At 40.7% G+C, this 20,573-nt stretch overlaps 1 protein-coding gene across 1 annotated transcript in view; it reads right to left on the minus strand.

Moving 5' to 3' along the window:
* Positions 1 to 20,573, minus strand: part of LOC124139428 (NPC intracellular cholesterol transporter 1-like) — a 42,144-nt gene that overhangs the window by 14,229 nt on the left and 7,342 nt on the right. The window contains exons 2-14 of the mRNA XM_046506472.2: positions 17,321 to 17,486; positions 14,249 to 15,299; positions 11,283 to 11,415; positions 10,258 to 10,490; positions 7,974 to 8,074; positions 6,195 to 6,355; positions 5,689 to 5,817; positions 4,057 to 4,239; positions 3,275 to 3,389; positions 2,929 to 3,056; positions 2,186 to 2,323; positions 1,512 to 1,601; positions 417 to 607 (exon numbers count right to left, since the gene is read on the minus strand). Of these exons, the coding sequence (XP_046362428.2) occupies positions 417 to 607; positions 1,512 to 1,601; positions 2,186 to 2,323; positions 2,929 to 3,056; positions 3,275 to 3,389; positions 4,057 to 4,239; positions 5,689 to 5,817; positions 6,195 to 6,355; positions 7,974 to 8,074; positions 10,258 to 10,490; positions 11,283 to 11,415; positions 14,249 to 15,299; positions 17,321 to 17,486 (2,819 nt within the window). The remainder of the gene's footprint in view (positions 1 to 416; positions 608 to 1,511; positions 1,602 to 2,185; positions 2,324 to 2,928; positions 3,057 to 3,274; positions 3,390 to 4,056; positions 4,240 to 5,688; positions 5,818 to 6,194; positions 6,356 to 7,973; positions 8,075 to 10,257; positions 10,491 to 11,282; positions 11,416 to 14,248; positions 15,300 to 17,320; positions 17,487 to 20,573) is intronic.

The following is a 20,573-nucleotide window of genomic DNA, read 5'->3' on the forward strand; positions in this document are numbered from 1 at the left end:
TGTGCATACGTGTGTGTGTGTCACTAGTCCGGATTAATGCTGGTTTTGTAGAGCTTATCTCTGAGACACCAAGCTGCAGTTTAACATGGATACCCCACTCAGAACAGTATACTCTGTGCAGACCAGTACTTGTTTTAGCCCCTTAATGTTAGTGCCAACTAAGATCATAAGTACCATCCTTAACATTTACACTGGATAATCTGGGATGTAAGATGCTGCAGTATGTTTCAAATACTGCTAATAATTTTTGTCAACTTATGAAATAATATTTCATTTGATCTAATAACCTAAGCAGCTGCTGTCAGAAAAGAAAAATATTATTGATACCACACAACAAATTAATTCTTTTTGCCTGTGTGTCAATGATATGAGAAGAGATAATCTATAGAAATGACAGTCAAAATCATGTTACTCACTAATTAGCCTGTTGTGCTGCCTTGAAGATTTGTCCGAGAACAGAATTTTCCGGACAACCGTTGCCGCCGCAGATGTCATTCTGGCCTGCTGTGGTGGTGTAGTTGTGTCCGGACTTGACCACGAAGTACACCGGTGGGCCAACAGACAGGTAGGCTGACAAGTTGCCGAAGTAATCCAGAACGTACGAGTCCTAAATGTACAACATACAAAACATATGATACCTGTATAGGATCTAACGGGGCTCCAGGTAAGCTGCGTCCCTCCTCTAAATATGCAAAATAAATCCCATTACTCAAATAATTCTATGTTTATATACACATAAATATGCATAAAAATTTAAACAACAAACAATAGTAAGACAACACTGTGTAATCACCTTCTGTATCCTTTTCATCTTGCATACTTGTAGTTCTTAGTTATATTTACTGATCAAATGCAGGCATAATCTTGCGTACATCTCTTATAGTTAATTAGACATATATGTCACTGTTGCGAGTTTATGTGACATGTACACACTTGGGCCAGCACACGGATACATAGACTAGACCCAAGAGAAATTTTTAAAAATAATATTTACAATAAGTTGTATATTTAGTATAACTATCTATCTCACAGTATGCTTTTCTTTCAATCTTGGTGAAGAAACAATCCTAGAACACATTTCTAACTTCAAAAAACATATCACCCAAACACATCACAGCCATTACCAAGGTTACCATCATGCATTGCACTGACCAGTGGTGATGATAGTTACCTTGGTCACGGCTAGGACTTGTTTGGGTGATATGTTTTTTTAAGCTGGAAATTGGATCGTTTCCACACCAAGATCAAAAGAAAGGGAAGAAATACATAGTGTAAGATAGGATAAGTTATATAAATTGATTATATATATGTATTAAAAAACGATCAATACCAAGTATGAAAGGGGTAAGAACTCAATGACTCAAAACATTATCTGGAACCCTGACCTACAGTTGTGGGGATATGAGAGGAGTAATATGTCATCTTAGTGACACAAACTAGATTCCAAGTATGGTTTTATCACACTAACCTAACTGTGACTGAATAATGTTGCAATGTTCTGTGAATCTCACCTCTGGCATGGACAGTTTTTGATCCAACCCGATTTCAATCCTTGGTGCCATGGCACAACTTGCACAGAACCAGCCAACGAAGACAATCATCTACAACACAGTTGACACACAGGCTGAGAGATACTGGTGTTATGCCAAGAGACCTCTATGTACTGTATCACTATCAATACAAATGGCCTCTATAAAGTGACAAAACAAATCTTAAAGAGACCCCATGGCGATACAGAGTTAGAACAGGTCCAGAAACCTGATTGAAAGAGGTGACCAAATGGACGGGTTGGTCAGGCTCAGTGACTTGGTAGATGGCGTGTCAGTGTAAACCGACAGCGTGAATTGTTCACAATATCAAAATCTCTGGATTGTCTGGTCCAGACATGATTATTTACAGACCTCCGCCTGGAATATTGCTGAGTGTGCCGTTAAACAACAATACAACAACAACACACAAAAATAAAACAAAATAATCTTAAAGAGATGCTTTTCAGTTCCCCCTAGGGGTCACAAATCTACGAAGACATGGTAGTTAATATATAACAGCATAAGCATAGAAGGATATCTAAATACATGCTAAGAAATGCTAAAACATTTGACATTGACAATGTCACAATGCAGGAATATTGTGCTTAGTTGATTGTGATAAACTAGTGAAATCTGAAACATCAATTTGAACTGACCACGATAGGCCGGACCCACTCCTTCATGATGAAGTGAGAGTAGTAGTCCTTGACGAACGTGTACAGCAGGCCCTCGCGCTTCTCCTCCTTCTCTGCATTCCTCATCTTCACACAGCAGCAACAGTCAAAGTGATTTTTCTAGAAACAGAAAGCTGCATTCAATAATGGCATTCACATATTAACAGGGAGAGGGAGTATGATTTTACACTGCTTTTAGCATTATTCGAGTAATATCTGCATCCTGTAATATCTGTCTCATGGCATCCACGCACATTAGTGCCACCACACATGTGATCTGCAGACACTAACCTCCTGTCTCTTGGCATCCAGGCACATAAGTGCCACCAGACACGTGATCTGCAGACACTCACCTCCTGTCTCTTGGCATCCAGGCACATTAGCGCCACCAGACACGTGATCTGCAGACACTCACCTCCTGTCTCTTGGCATCCAGGCACATTATTGCCACCAGACAAGTGATCTGCAGACACTAACCTCCTGTCTCTTGGCATCCAGGCACATAAGTGCCACCAGACAAGTGATCTGCAGACACTCACCTCCTGTCTCTTTGCATCCAAGCACATTATTGCCACCAGACAAGTGATCTGCAGACACTCACCTCCTGTCTCTTTGCATCCAGGCACATAAGTGCCACCACACATGTGATCTGCAGACACTAACCTCCTGTAACCTGGCATCCAGGCACATTAGTGCCACCAGACATGTGATCTGCAGATACTCACCTCCTGTCTCTTGGCATCCAGGCACATTAGTGCCACCAGACAGGTGATCTGCAGCAAGAAGTCAAAAAAGACAGCCATGGCTGCATACAGAGAGAAGATCTTCACTGCTGGCATGTCGGTCAGGGCACCTGAAAAAGAAACAAGCAATTCAAGCACAACATGACTGTGATCGATGTCCTGTGTGCTGTACATACAAAGAGTTAGGGCTTATGCTAGTATATCACATTCATCACAATTCATAAAGCAAACAATACTGACATCACACACACACGTTCCCACATATGCAACAACAGCCATCTACAAATCCGCATTAAATAGTCTGGGTAATCCTAGCAGCTCCACTTACCAAGGAAGAAAGCGATGGACTCAGAGAAGCTGGTCAGCATCATACTGGGTCCCACTTTGCCCACAATGCGGCCTATCTGCTGTTCCAGGTCCTCTGACGCTTGCCGCTGATCACGCTGGAATAATCAAGTCCTCTAGTCAGTATGGAGATTAACATCATGTGTCCCAAGACAGGAGGTTAAGACGTTATATTAAGAGGACTAGCGGTTAATGGGTTAAATGTATGTTACCGTGGTAACTGAAAACATACATTATTGCTGTCAAAAGTCACAAAAACAATTCTGTGAAATGGATTGTGATCCTGCATATAGTAGTTCCAAATTGAGATGCAGGATTTTGAATGGTAGGAATGGGGTGAGGTGTGCACACTGTCCCAGGCACGGTGCTCAGGTATAATCTTTTCTTTGTTTGTTGGTTCTTTAACGCCGCACTCAGCAATATTCCAACTACATGACGGTGGTCAGTAAATAACCACTGGACCAATCCAGTGATTGACATGATGAGCAACGATCTAGGCATTTGGGATACAATCACATGCATCAACCATGCAAGTCAGTGAGCCTGACCACCCTATCCCATTAGTCGCCTCTTACGACAAACATAGCCGCATTTTAGGGCAATCCTTCTAACCTGGATCTTTACGGGTAGTATCCTCTTCTATTCATGACAATATATGGTACAATAGAAATGGTAGATGCTAACATCCAGTGATATTGGTAAAATTGCATCAGTGAGGGTCAAGCTGATGGCAAAGCAGCACTCATTGACTTCATCGGAAGTTACCTGATAGGCCTGTACTAGGATGAAGATGTTGTCCACGCCAACAGCCAGCACGAGGAAGGGTACAACCTCGATGATGATCAGAGTGGCCGGCTGGCCTACGTAGCTGAAGAAGCCGAGAGAACACCCCACCGACAGAAGCACAATCAGCACGCCGGCCAGACCCATAGTTATTTTGGAGTCAACCTGAGGAAGAGAAGATGACTGGCATGAGTATTTCAGATACGTCAGTCAGTCAGTCAGTCAGTCAGTCAGTCAGTCTAATGTCAGTCAGTCAGTCTAATGTCAGTCAGTCAGTCAGTCAGTCAGTCAGTCTAATGTCAGTCAGTCAGTCAGTCAGTCAGTCAGTCTAATGTCAGTCAGTCAGTCAGTCAGTCTAATGTCAGTCAGTCAGTCAGTCAGTCAGTCTAATGTCAGTCAGTCAGTCAGTCAGTCAGTCAGTCAGTCAGTCAGTCAGTCTAATGTCAGTCAGTCAGTCAGTCAGTCTAATGTCAGTCAGTCAGTCAGTCAGTCAGTCTAATGTCAGTCAGTCAGTCAGTCAGTCAGTCAGTCAGTCTAATGTCAGTCAGTCAGTCAGTCTAATGTCAGTCAGTCAGTCAGTCAGTCAGTCTAATGTCAGTCAGTCAGTCAGTCAGTCTAATGTCAGTCAGTCAGTCTAATGTCAGTCAGTCAGTCAGTCAGTCAGTCAGTCAGTCTAATGTCAGTCAGTCAGTCAGTCAGTCAGTCTAATGTCAGTCAGTCAGTCAGTCAGTCAGTCTAATGTCAGTCAGGCAGTCAGTCAGTCAGTCAGTCTAATGTCAGTCAGTCAGTCAGTCAGTCAGTCTAATGTCAGTCTGTCAGTCAGTCAGTCAGTCAGTCTAATGTCAGTCTGTCAGTCAGTCAGTCAGTCTAATGTCAGTCAGTCAGTCAGTCAGTCAGTCAGTCAGTCAGTCAGTCTAATGTCAGTCAGTCAGTCAGTCAGTCAGTCAGTCTAATGTCAGTCAGTCAGTCAGTCAGTCAGTCAGTCAGTCTAATGTCAGTCAGTCAGTCAGTCAGTCAGTCAGTCAGTCAGTCAGTCAGTCAGTCTAATGTCAGTCAGTCAGTCAGTCAGTCAGTCTAATGTCAGTCAGTCAGTCAGTCAGTCAGTCAGTCAGTCAGTCTAATGTCAGTCAGTCTAATGTCAGTCAGTCTAATCCAGTGATAGAAATCATTAGCACATTTCAATGATTGAATTAATGATTTCAACATCTGACATTTTCACACGAAGTGAATGAGCTTTGTATCACGCCACAGCATTTCGGTTATTTGACATCATGTCGCGAAACATGGATGAAACCAAACATGTTGTAGGTGGAAGACTTTAAACACTTTGGTGAAAGCTGCAAGTACAGGTATGGAGCTAACAGACCAAGAATCTGGGATTGAAACCTATGACCATCCAGAACAGATTAAGGGAAGCAACTTTGCAAAATGAACTCTGGTGCATAAGGCCACTTGGCCAACTCCTTCCCTTTTGAGATAAACCTTCCCCCAAACAAATCTTTTTCGATGGTGAAAATTTAATATGTCAGAGCCGAATGTATTCTTAAATTGTATTAATAGGCCTTAGACAAAAAGAATATTAAAGTCTTATGTTCTGAGACGGGGTTGTCTTACAAAGAATCTGGCGCAGGTGTTGATCTTGCCTAGGGTGAGGGAGATGTAGGCGAACATGATGAGGTAGCTGATGAGGATTGTTTTGATGTCGGAGGAACTCTCACGGTCAAGCTCATCCTGGATTGACCGCTGAAGAAAGAAAAAAAGAGGAAATAAAAGATGAGAGAATATGCTGTACTGAAATGCAAGGTTTGTTCTGGATACAGTAATCATTTCAATTAACATGTCAATAAACATGTCTGTGTGACATTTCAAAAGGGAATAGCACATTGGGCAGGGGTAAATTTTAGCATCACTTCTGAATACTGAATAATTCTGACGAAGATGCCTGTCACAAAATGTGGAGAACGCAATGGACATTTCTTCATCTAATAACACTTAGCAATTATAAGGTCCTTCAACATGTTCCAAGTCATGCTTACAGAAGTGTTGTACTTACTTTTGAGAAAGCCATGCACATATTGGGGATGTGCTTCATCATAAATGGTTTGTAATGTCCCACTTACCTCCGAGGAGAAAGCGATGGACATGTTGGGGTTGGAGAAGCCCTTTATGAACTTGATATACTCTGCTTCCCAAGCTTCTGCTTTAGCATTGTCTGCCTCGTTGACATGGTTGTTGACCAGGAATGTTATAACCAGGGCTGTGGCGTTGTGGTAGTTGTCACCTGTGGACGGGGCAAAGGTTCTTACATTACCATTACTGTCAAATGTGGACCACCACCAACTATCAAGTATTCTGGGTCACAACCAGTACAGTGGCAAAAACAGAACAGGGACTTACATTGGATACCAAACTAAGTGAGCTTGGCAGGCAAATTGGTAAAATAACATTACTGTGTTCAAAAGTGTGAAGGCCATATTTTCGTGAATTCAAGGTATGTTAATATTTTGATTATAAGAAAAATTGTGAAACTAAACAGCATCTTCTTGTTTACTGGTCCTGTTATCAGTGAAATGCAATCACCTCTGCAAAGTATTAATATTAGTGTAATATTTATAATATGACCTAGCAAATATTTTACCTTACATTTGGGAATTCTAACCGACAATTGCTTCAGTATTTGGGGTGGAGTATTGGCCTGTGAGCAGTTCTAGATACATCAGTATTGCAGTAGCCATGATGACCTAGACATGGAACCAGGGGTCCGGAAACCGTCATATGCGCCGGACATGTCCGATTGGGAATCTCAAATGTCCGTTTTAACATATTGCTTACCGGACATTTTAAAAAGTATTGTCCGGACATTCTTAAATTTTGACCGGACGTGATCAACAGTTAGGACTGAGCAGTTTTTGTCTGCAGTTGCAACACAATGAAGATTAACTACACTGACAAGCTTTGTTTGTTTTGATTGCTGTAAATACATCGTACCTACATGATAGTCCAATCGGTCAATCACTGTAATCGGCAATAAACTGAGTTGACACTGATTAATCGAGGATTAATTACTGAGAACATCTTGTTAATTTGAGTGAAAGGTGTTTACAACTGTACATTAATACCTTGCATCATCGATGTACCTCATTATCCTCACAATGCTACGATACGTAACCTCAGACAAGAAGCGAAAGCTTGACGACAGCCAGTCGACCGATGCAGATCAGTCGAGCGGATCTGCCAAACCCTCAAAGTCTGGACGATCATTTTGTAAGTCGTGGCTAACGACTTTCACTTGGTTGACATACAATGAGGATTTGCAGATTTTATTGTTTTCAGTAGCTAGTCGTATATTGAATCTTGATTGACCGCCATTTTGCTTTCTCGGACGATCGATATCCAATTTTTTTATGGTCAATAAATAAGTACAGATGAAAAAAGTATTCAAATAACTATTGCTATCAACGATATTTTTGTATTTGTGATTAAATTATCTGTCTTGTTTTTAAAAAAATCTTTAGTTTAAAAAAACCCATTTCCCGTGAGGTCACGTGATAACCAAATATGGGATAATAGTCTCGATCCAAATGTTACAACGTGTACACTTGAGCAGACTCATGAATATAAGCCATGAATATTAATTAGACCGTTCACTACGTTAACAGATCGTTATTATAAAAGAAACAAACGTATGTTTTCCATGTAAATCTAAAATGATATTAATTGTCCGGTGAATTAAACAATTTAAATTGAAACCGTTCATAATTCATCATATTATGAATACGTAAACTTGTAATGTGTGTGAAAAGTCGTACTAAATAAAATATGCTATTTGAAGGGGGCGTGGCCTTAATGCAAATGTCCGATGGGATTTTAAATTTTCCGGACCCCTGCATGGAACCTACCATCAAATCCTCCCAGCGCCACCCAGGGGAAGGTTGGTGCCCCATCCGTCCCCAGGCATGAGGTGTGGAGCTTGGTGGTGTCATTCAGTGATGCAGGGGCTCTGGAGACACGAGGAACTTTATTAGACGACAGAAGATGCACCTTGCAGTGGGGCATGCAAGATTTACAAGAGATTCCCTCCATTGTGTTTGTATCTCAATAAGAGTAGCTTCCTGTGAGGTCTTGTATTAATACAATGACGCTATCTCTAAGTAGCTTACTGCAAGCTCTTGTATTAATACAATGATGTTACATCTTTGTGACTAGCTCCCTGTGAGGGCATGTATTGATACAATGATGCTACATTTATGTGAGTAGCTTACTGTGAAGTCATGTATTAATACAATGATGCTACATCTATGTGACTAGCTCCCTGTGAGGGCATGTATTGATACAATGATGCTACATTTATGTGAGTAGCTTACTGTGAAGTCATGTATTAATACAATGATGCTACATCTTTGTGACTAGCTCCCTGTGAGGGCATGTATTGATACAATGATGCTACATTTATGTGAGTAGCTTACTGTGAAGTCATGTATTAATACAATGATGCTACATCTATGTGACTAGCTCCCTGTGAGGGCATGTATTGATACAATGATGCTACATTTATGTGAGTAGCTTACTGTGAAGTCATGTATTAATACAATGATGCTACATCTTTGTGACTAGCTCCCTGTGAGGGCATGTATTGATACAATGATGCTACATTTATGTGAGTAGCTTACTGTGAAGTCATGTATTAATACAATGATGCTACATCTTTGTGACTAGCTCCCTGTGAGGGCATGTATTGATACAATGATGCTACATTTATGTGAGTAGCTTACTGTGAAGTCATGTATTAATACAATGATGCTACATCTATGTGACTAGCTCCCTGTGAGGGCATGTATTGATACAATGATGCTACATTTATGTGAGTAGCTTACTGTGAAGTCATGTATTAATACAATGATGCTACATCTATGTGACTAGCTCCCTGTGAGGGCATGTATTGATAAAATGATGCTACATTTATGTGAGTAGCTTACTGTGAAGTCATGTATTAATACAATGATGCTACATCTTTGTGACTAGCTCCCTGTGAGGGCATGTATTGATACAATGATGCTACATTTATGTGAGTAGCTTACTGTGAAGTCATGTATTAATACAATGATGCTACATCTTTGTGACTAGCTCCCTGTGAGGGCATGTATTGATACAATGATGCTACATTTATGTGAGTAGCTTACTGTGAAGTCATGTATTAATACAATGATGCTACATCTTTGTGACTAGCTCCCTGTGAGGGCATGTATTGATACAATGATGCTACATTTATGTGAGTAGCTTACTGTGAAGTCATGTATTAATACAATGATGCTACATCTTTGTGACTAGCTCCCTGTGAGGGCATGTATTGATACAATGATGCTACATTTATGTGAGTAGCTTACTGTGAAGTCATGTATTAATACAATGATGCTACATCTATGTGAGTATGGATTTAGGCCGCTTTCTGAAATATTCCCGCAATATGCATCAATGGGGGACACCAGAAATGCGCTTCACATATTGTATTGACGTGGGGAAATAGACCTGGGTCTTCAGAATGACGAGTGAACAATTTAACCACTAGGCCACCCAACTGCCCACATATATTTAAAGTAACTCAGACATAAGACTTTGTAAAGGGCAAGAAAAGTGAAAAAGATGATTAGTTATTTCCGAGAAAGAAAAATTGATAATATCACATGCTCAGTAATCAGCTTCAAAAGCAACTTATTTGGGGGCGTGGCCTAAAACTACGATCTTACTAGTTAAACAAATTGTAGGCAGGCAGAAAAAGAAAATAATCCGAGGCAGAAGCAGACATACTCGGCATCGCCGATCTCCATAATCATCATGATTGTTGTCACTGCACAGTGTGTCAAATACCTGGAACCTGTTTTAACAACAGTAAGGAGAAGCCCCTTAGTGGCGGAATTTTTTGTTTGGTGGATGATTTTGCCTGTTGGTATTATCGTCTGCTTTCCAATTTTCAAAATTATCTTTGGTCAAGCATTTGTGTTTGAGTATGCCCTAAACATGCTAAAGTATTAAAATCTGCAAAGTTGATATGTTGACTTCACTTGCCCTTTAAGCCCCAACAAAACCCCACCCCCCCACCTCTAGGGTATATTGTATGCAGTCATGGTAAGTGAACACTGGATGACAAGTCTGAGGTACTGAGGACCACCGACTGGGGATCTTCACCTGACACAGTAGAGAAAGTGGTCCAGATAATCGGCCGCCACAAAGAAGCCTGAGCTATCCATAACCGTTTTGTCCAGCATTTCATGTGAGTCTTGGTAGTACTGCAAGATGCTCTGAATGGTACAGTTGGGGTATGCTGGCGCCATGGGCTGGAAGCAGATGTCCTGCAGGCTCACAGTGTCGTTTCCTAGTTTTGTTGTCAGATGCTCCACTGTGTTCTGAAGTCTCAGAACCTAAAACAAACAGATAACACACTTCAAACATTTCATCATCTTGGCCCATGAAAGGTTTCCAATAAGAGTGCCATGGTAGCCATTTTGATTGGTTGGTTGGTTTGTTGTTTTACGTCGCACTCAGCAATATTCCAGCTATATGACGGCGGTCTGTAAATAATCGAGTCTGAACCAGACAATCCAGTGATTGATATCATGAGCATTGATCCATGCAATTGGGATCGATGACATGCTTCAACCAAGTCAGCGAGGCTGACCACCCGATCCTGTTAGTCCCCTCTTACGACAAGCATAGTCGCCTTTTACGGAAAGCATAGGTTGCTGAAGACCTATTCTACCCTGGATCTTCATGGGTCGTTGCCATTTTGAATTTGAATGTGTGAGTATGGTTTTACACCACTTTTGCCAATATTCCAGCAATATCACGGAGTAGGACACAAGTTACGTAAATTGTAACCATGTGGGGAATTGAATTCAGGTCTCTGTCCGGCGTGTCAGTGCTCATCATCTTACATCATTTTCAAGGACAAGGCATGACATGGACAATTTGTGTCCTATGTGACTGAACTGTTCACAATACAGCAAACGGTGTGTGTAGGGGGGCTGGGATTGTGAAGAAAATATTTGGGCTCAGAGTTTCAAAAAAAAATGTATCTGGTTTTGCAGCTGTAGCTGAAAAAGTATCTGGTCTCATCACAAAATCCCAGGCCCCACCCACCCCAGAATGTCAAACGGTCAGTCCAACAAAACCATTGTCATGACAACACTAACCATGCTAACAGATTCTCTTACCTGATGCAGGAACTCTTTATCAAAGATGGCTGGGAAGTATTCATACTCCGTGGAGGGAGGCGGGAACCTGTGGGCCACCTTGGAGTGGTTGCCGGTGCGGGTGATAATCAGTTGCTGGGTCCGGTAGAAAGGCCTGACACAAACATGGGCAGAAGTAACAATACTGCACAGTATTACCGGTATATTGCAACATGTTATTCATGGTATACATGGTATATTGAGTTAAATATTATAAAATGTGTTGTTATTATCTGTATTGTTTAGTCTTACATCTACATGAAAAATCATTCACAACGTTTCCCTTCAAAAATTGATTGACAAAATGGCGGAAAATGCAGAAGGTGTTTTTCTTTCCCGTTGTTATCTCCCCTGTATCCATGACTACAATATGGCAGCGACTGACCATGCTGAGTAATACTTACTTTAGTATACATGTGGAAAAATGATCTGCATGTTCAATCACTGTCAAGCAATTTAGCTCCCAATATATCACAATATGTATCGCAATACAGATGCTTGGTACCTGCTTCGGATTATAGATCAATATATCTTATTATCCAGTACACACCTACACATCCACGCCTACATTATTCAAAAGTCAATCAGTGCCATCTATAGACGTCTACCACCAGTAAAAGCCATCAACAGTTTTGCGATACAGAGAGACCAAGGATCATAATCAGAACAAATCGTGGACATCGGGGTTTGAAACGAAGAAATCAGCTCTTCTGACAAATGATGATTGATGACAAAACGGTCACCAAAAGGGGTCTGAATTTACCATGTTTACAGACAAATACCATCCCACAAAGCGATCGTAGAACTACGACTGTCGTAAGTCTATGTTATCATGGTTAAAGTACAGGACCCACTAGCACAAAGTGATCTTCGCGCTAAGATGATCGTAACTCCCATACTTTAACATAGGCTTACAATAGTTGTAGTGCCAAGAATGCTTTGTGCAAGTGGGCCCAGGTGTTCCTATGATTTTAGTACTAAGATCGTTTTGTGGAATGGGGTCTTGAAATCAATAGTGAGTGAGTTGGGTTTAACGCCGCTTTTAACAGTATTCCAGTTATATCGTGGCATGTCAGCTTAATGTGGGAGGAAAGCCCGAAGTGATGCAGGTCTCAGACGTTTACCACTTCGGTGAAACCCACGAGCACGGGTATGGTGCTGACAAACCTAGAAACATAATCGGGGCGACCGGGATTCGAACCCACAATCATAGGTTTCTGGCGTGCCCAAGGGACGCAACTCTGCACAGCGAATCGCGGAGCCTTAGACGACTGGGCCACCCGTTACCCCTTGAAATCAATAATAGTTGGGAGGACTTGGTTCACAATCTCATTAAAAATAAGGACCCACTTGCACAAAGTGATCTTAGCGCTAAGATGATCGTAACTCCCATACTTTAACATAGGCTTACAATAGTTGCAGCGCTAATATTGCTTTGTGCAAGTGGGTCCTCATCTTTTATTCCTAAAGGATACCTCTCCATAGAGGATCGCGCAAACTAGCCCCTGAGTGAACTTTACTGCCCAAACTAAATGAAGGACGTGTGGGTTCTCGAGCCAATTAGACATCTGCTTTCTGAAACAATCTGGCTTCAGTTTTTGTAACTAATATAATTTACACGGACACATACCAGCCACTAAAGCCATGAAGGCAGCTGTGTGACATGGGCCGCAGGACATAACTAGTTGCAGCTCTGCTGTAACCATGGCAACCAAACACATTCAATCCACTGTTATTCCTTGCTATTTATCATGCCAATAGGTGCCTTCAACATCTGTCAAAAGTTTTCAGTCTACTATGTCACTGAGTGGTTTTAGCGCGCTGTGTCAGCCACATCACTGCAGGGAGCATCAGGACTAGGTTTTACACACTGTACCATTGTGGGGAATCAAACCATGCCCTTCGTGTGATGAGTCAACAATTTGTTTACATTAGACTACCCCTGGGCCAGTGTAAGTCAGTGTTGGGCCTATTCTCACACAAGTAGATCTAAAGTGGTCATACAAGTGGTCATACAAGTGGTCTGTTTTCATTCATCTGCATATTGTATTCAGCATTAACCTCCGATGTGTCGTGCATCGTGCATATCATAACCTGGCTAAGAGTCTCCTTATTGTTTCAGCTTATGAAACACCAAGGCTAAGATTTAATCATAGTAAAACTTCATCTAACCAACTACAGAGCTACAGATAAGCAGCATATCTGCGTAAAATACCCCCCAAAATTATTAAAAACCCAATTACTTTCAATTAGCTTGCGTACAGAAACGCATGAATTAAATGAAAAACTCAAATGTATAAAACAACATGAGTAAATACCCAATGAAGCTTTTTCAGCATGTGTACAACAATGTACAAAGGAGCTAATTTCCAAAACACAATTACAATCTAATTTACTTTCTGAGTCAAGCCTATATATTTAGAACAGTTATATACATCTAGTCATTATTTAATTTTTTAAATCTTATAATGTTCACTAATGTTAGGAAAAACCCAAAAGAGTGATGAATAGATGAGTGAAAAAATAGTTACCCAATGATAAATATAATAACCCAATTAAAATTGAAACCCTAGAGTAAAAACTCAATTGCTCAAAAAGTTATCTGGAGCTCTGCAACTACTAGCAATAGAAACAACTTCGACATATGGCAGTAGGTTGATACCCTTATGCTTGCATACAAGTGCAATTGTACATTGTTTTTGTTTGCATGTTTATCGTTTTAAGCCACAGTCAGCAATATTCCAACTACATTACAGTGGCCTGTAAATAATTAAGTCTCGACCAGACAAGCCAGTGGCAACATGGTTGTAGTACAGTGACGTGCAATCAACAAAGTCACCGAGTCTGACCACGACCAGCAAGGGAATGCTGGGGACCAATCAGAACCAAGTTCCCTACAGCCATGTACAGGGTTAACACGTTCATAAGAAGAATCCTTAACAACTCACACAAAATGGTTGTCAAAGTAGTCCTTTTCCTGTCTAGCACGGCTATCTGGGGATGACCACAGTTTGACGGGCGACGTGGTGACCTGGAACAGTGCTATTCCAGCAACCAAGATGACAATGATGACAGCACTGATGCCAAAAACGATGTACGGGTGTCTGGCACACATTGTGCCCCAACGGCTGAAAGCTTTCTCAAACATCATCTCCATTCTAGCTCCAAGTTTCTCAGTGATTCCCAGCTGATCCTTCCTGATAGAAGAGAAGGAGTTCTTCCTCCGCTTCTTCTTGCCCTGGTCGTCAATCCTGTAGATTGGGTTCCCTTCATCATCTTCCTCATCAATCCCGTCCAGGGAGAGCGAGTCCTGCACGATGATGTTGTAGCAAATAGCATACACTCCAAAGAAGGCGGTGAAGAAGATGAAGATTGCTCCCATGATGAAGCAGTAGCCGTCGATGTGAAGGATCTTCCAGGGCTTGGCTGGCGGGGGTGGTGGGATGGCAGGGGTACACATGTCCGCACAGTCCTGACAACTGCAGGGGTTGGTGTCATTTGTCAGAGCCTGAGAACAAGGGATGATTTTGGCACTAAGTGGTTCCAGTTTTGGGAAGACCTTACTAGAGTTTCCAAGATGGAAGTTGATCTGAAATGGGGTCTGTCCATTGGCTGTGCCACCCATGTAGTCCAGCCAGTTCTGAGGTGTGCACTGATCGGCAGAGTGACCACACAGGATACCCAAGGCTCGTTCATTAGCACTGGGCATCTGGACATTCTTACAGGAGTTAAACATGCCATTAGCAAATGATGGAGACACCAGGCAGTCCACAGATTTAACAGCAACTGTTTTCTTTGCTGTAGAGATTGGGTTGGTTTCTGTTGTATTGATGCGCAAAAACCTGCTGTGGTCTGGTGCGCATGTGAAATAGCAGTACAAGTTGACAAAGTTGTGGAAACATGAGGGGCACCGAGAAAGCATTTGCTTAGGGACGTCCATATTGGACTGGAGGATTTTCAGCTGGTCAGCGGAGCAACAGGTCATAGGGGCACTGCCATCTGAAAAAAAGTGTGCAGTTAACATGGTTAAAGACACCATTGCCAAACAAATGTAAACACATATGAAAAACAGGAGTCATCAGAATACCCCCAGCTCACACAATAGCAAAACACACTTCAGCACCAAGTTTGGATGAAAATAATTGCACGGTTTTCAAGTTATGCTCCTGAAAAGAAATACGGACGGACAGCCCAGACAATGGCTACATCCCCCTGCATTATATGCAAGGGGAATAAAATAGGGCATTGCATCAAATTTGGAAATGTCCTCCCCATGTCTTCCAAAAAATGTTTTGAAACATTTACTGAGGCCTTAACCGTTGTAATCTTGATCAAACAACTTTTGAGCAAGCTATCCTTTGAGTTTGTAGAAATATCTTCCTTATCACTTGCCTATGTTATTTTTGGAGCAAGTGAGTTTGACACCCCACTACACATTGCTATACATGTTAAAATGTATACAAAACATACAAAAAGTTTCTTATGCATATTTATAACAAATATATCTGAATTTGTGGTCTAAAACACAATTAAAGCTTTGAGAGAGTGAATAACGATTCTATTTTGCACAGACAATTATCAGTTAGACAACAATCCAGTCTCAGTACTGTAACTATGGTAACCTTCCGAACAAGACAAACAAGTGTAAGAAAAAAATGTGCTTATCAAGATGTTTAAGTGTGCCCCTTGGAATTAAAGTGTGCCCCTTGGAATTAAAGTGTGCCCCTTGGAATTAAAGTGTGCCCCTTGGAATTAAAGTGTGCCCCTTGGAATGGAATTAAAGTGTGCCCCTTGGAATTAAAGTGTGCCCCTTGGAATTAAAGTGTGCCCCTTGGAATGGAATTAAAGTGAGCCCCTTGGAATGAAAGTGTGCCCCTTGGAATTAAAGTGAGCCCCTTGGAATTAAAGTGAGCCCCTTGGAATTAAAGGGAGCCCCTTGGAATTAAAGTGAGCCCCTTCGAATTAAAGTGAGCCCCTTGGAATTAAAGGGAGCCCACAAGAAGGACACTTTTGATTCATGTTTGAACTCCATGAAAGTCATTTTGCCATGTTTTGGGCCTTTCCTTTTCTGTAAGACTGATAATCATTGATAATACCATTCTCAAATTGTTAATCCCCAGGTTTAGTATGTGAATCACACAGCAGGGTTTTATCTTGACATGAAACTGGGGGTTCATCAGACTCCCAATAGTTAAATATGGGGGTCCTGCACAGTAATGAAATGGTATAGCGTACTAGCTGTACGGTAAGATTTTATAATTACATTAATTACAGGACCTTTATATTTCTTGTCAAGAATTTGGTACAATGAATATTATTGAGTGTCCATCGGGAGGCAACATATTCTTTGATACATTCTATACATTTGTGCGTACTGGAAGCAAATTCTCCCTACCTAACACACAGGGACGGTTCACCACCCCTTGTATTTGCAATTAAAAAAGTAGTTTCGTGTTTGCAAAATCTTAAATTATTTAAGGAGCACGGAAATTGTGTATCATACATACAGATATGATTATATATACAAAAATCAACTTTTCTAAAATTATATTTGAAAACTGCTAAACCGCTGCTGGAAGCGAAAGAATACACGCTGATCAAGTGACAAAAATGGTGCTTTGCGAAACGAACAGTATCAATTGACCAGTTCAGTGAGAAATTTACAGTGTATAACGAAACACTTTCAAGAGAATAACAAACAGCCTGAAGCGATATTAACTCCATAAATGGCCATCTGTCATTATTTGGCCTAAAGTGAAAAGGACATTACAGTTTGAGTATGGGTTAGACACTTACGGCAAAGGGAGACAATTTGAGGGGAGGTCACTCTTGTATGACAATAGTTCCGTCAAAGTGTAATTTTCACAGCAGTGAAATATCAAGTGTTATGTTCACTGCAGTGAAATATCAAGTGTTATGTTCACTGCAGTGAAATATCAATTTTTATGATAACTGCAATGAAAATATCACTTTTCTCAACTTTGGAATTTTTTTTGGGAAAGTATATTAAAAAGACTTACTCCTCATGGCGTACAGGTCAGGACAGTAGTCCCTGTATATGTTCACTGCTTCCTCATCTTCCAGGGGCTTGGCAGTGCCATTGTAAGCACAATTGATGGCCTTTTTGGTATCAGTATCTGTGCCACATGTGTCATACCAGACACAATGTCCTTCCTCAGCAAATACCTGCCAAAACACAAGGCAAATTTATTGTATCACAGACTGGGCCATAAACCTCCAATCTTCTAGCCTGAAGTTGGCTCTTAGCATCAACTAAAATGTAGTGTCATATTAAAGACTATTATCATAATGTCAAGACTTTGGTCGGCACTTATAAGTTGAAATAGCATGAAAACATGAAACTTATTATTGATAAACATCTTCAATATTGTTTGTAACGATGTTTCATGTAAGTTAAAAAATTGTTAGACAGCATTTCAAACTCTACAATTTCAAGCTCTGGCATGTATATGATGCTAAATATAGTTATGTCTCAGGACATGCAGGAAATTTCCATGATTTTAATCTTGTATGAGATGTAAGATCATGTTTCTACGACAGCACCGATGCACATGCACATGTGTCTGTTTATGACTGCATAAACTAATTAAGACTGATGACACTTTTTTCGAAAAAAAACCCAAAACAAATTGAAGTGTTACAATGGCCAAAGAACAGTTAGCTTTTGTTATTAATTTTAAAAGAGAACTTACTGAACAATTGCTCATACAGATCTTAAACAATATTTTTTTTATCTCAATTCAAAATTCTACCTGGGAAATCAAATAATTACTCCCCAAGTGCAGCATACTCTAGATTTAACAGCCTTGTCAATCCAAAACAGTCTATTTTATTTGTAATCTACACAATGCATTCATGTACCAGTCATACATGACGTCAATGTTAGAACATTCTAAATATTTATTTTCATGTCTATAACATGTGCACTAGAGATGGCGTACTTCAAGTACCGTTATCTCCACTCAAGCAATGATTCATCATAAATATACATTTGTATAAGGGCTGGGACGAGTCCAAATTTACTACCAGGGTACCCACACCCCTATTAACCGACCCAACCCGGGTACCCGCTGTTGGTGTCAAGAGATAGGTACAAATTGTCCGATTGGGAATAGTTTGACAGTAGCCCTGGCAGAATGTTTTTAGATACACATATAAAACGATGTGGTCATGCATACACTGAAGTTGACTGAAGTTTGAGCTTTGTTCAAACATATTTAAGTTAGAAGAACCGTGTTCATAGTCATGAAGAAATGCGAACATTAGAGACTTAATATTGTTGTGTAACCATGTAGCTATATAGTAAATTTTTATCATGAAACAAAATATCACATGACTAACCACGGTTCCAGGTATTCCTGTGGGTACCCAGGTCCTACTCAGTACCCACCCGACCCGGGTACCCAAGTTACCCGTCCCAGGCCTAATTTGCATTACCATTATGTAAAATGATGTACAAATTAATTGTCAAATGTCAACACTAGACATTAGTGACAATAACAATTTCAAGTATTTCCTGGCCCTGATCTTTTATTCACATGAGGAGCATCACATGGTCAGAGGTGACACAAGCCCAAGCCAGGCAGTGACAGCAACACTTGGCGTGTCCTGGACTTTGTACCTCCGCACAATGTGAACACTCTCAATAACAGAGCTCACATGTGACAATGCTGAAAGTCTTCCTGAATCCTGGTTTCAATTTCCATATCATACCAGTTATCCAAATGAACACTGCAGTTTCTATTGGTTCAAATCCATAATGTGTTTAACCAGTGTCGTCCTGGCCAGTTGGAAATTGTTTTCAAACCAACTGCAGATTTAAGTAGTAGGGCTGGGACGGGTAACTCGGGTACCCAGGTCGGGTGGGAACTGAGTTGGACCCGGGTACCCACAGGGCTACCCGGACCCGTGGTTAGTCATGTGATATATCATTTAATGACAAAAGTATTTAGAACTCTATGGTTACACTACATGTCACAATATTTATAAATTTTCTCATTTCTTTCTGACTATGCACCCATTCCTTCTGACTTTTCATATCTTTGAATAAAGATACAACGTGAATCAACTTCAGTGTATGCATGACCAGATTGTTTAATACATATATTTAAATACGTTTTGCCAGTGCTATGGTAAAAAATGCCCAATTGGACATTTTGTTCCTATCTCTTGAGACCTACAGTGGGTACCCGGGTAGGGTCAGTAATACGGGGGTGGGTACCCGGGTAGTAAATTTGGACTCGTCCCAGGCCTATTAAGTAGCCAGTTTTATTACATCGCCAAAAAGGAGAACTCTGGTAGAAAGGAAGGAAACTTATTTCACGTTTCAACAAGGTAAGAACATAAATCAGAGTCAATATCAATTAACATGATTAATTCTGAAGAGCGACAGCCAATGTAAACGAGATATTTATCATCTGTTTCTTGAATATTGTGACCTTCAACAGTTCAAAGAACAGCTAATAACGTTTTTTAGAAATTAGTCTTATTTTCAAGTGGACATTTTCTTTTCAGCATCTGTTTAATTGGGGAGAAACATTAACTTATTATAGCTCACTATATAGAAAATGCAGCTAGCCAGGTGGGCTATCTAGATTATATTTACAATGGCCAGAAAGAAAAGAAAGTGGTCATGGGCTACCGGTCAACATTTATTTTGTACACTGCTGCTACACCAGCCAGTAACAATCACCCATATGACAGTACAACAGTAAATGTCTGACTATCGCTATTGTGCAACCATGGTTACCAGGTGGTAACAGGTGCAATATGGATAATGTTTACCATGTTTGTACATGTTATAAGGTGAGGTGAAATGGGGTTTAACATCGCGTCCAAGATGATTGCACATGTACATCAACGTGCATGTATGTGTGTGTGTATGGCTGCTTGTACTAGTCCAGACTAATGCCGATTTTATAGTGCTAGCTCACTCAGATATCATGCCACAGTTTTCAAATGAATACCCCACTCAGTCACAGCATACTGACTCTGAGCCGACCAGTCCTTATTTAAGCCCCTTAATGCCGAGCGCCAGACAGGGTAACAACAAGTACCATCTTTTAACATCTTTTGGTCTGAGCACTCTGGGCAGACGGTCTACCACTAGACCACGGAGGCGGTCTTAAACATGTTAAATGAAATCTAACCTGCAAGTATTGTTAAGCGGTATAAATAGGTTACACAAACATCGGGACACAATTGTTGATTTGCATTTAAGGGTGTGTAATTTACCGACAAGGAAAAAGTTTA

This window comes from Haliotis rufescens, unplaced genomic scaffold, assembly GCF_023055435.1.
Source record: "Haliotis rufescens isolate VD_foot unplaced genomic scaffold, xgHalRufe1.0.p SCAF_1, whole genome shotgun sequence".
NCBI classification, from domain to species: domain Eukaryota; kingdom Metazoa; phylum Mollusca; class Gastropoda; order Lepetellida; family Haliotidae; genus Haliotis; species Haliotis rufescens.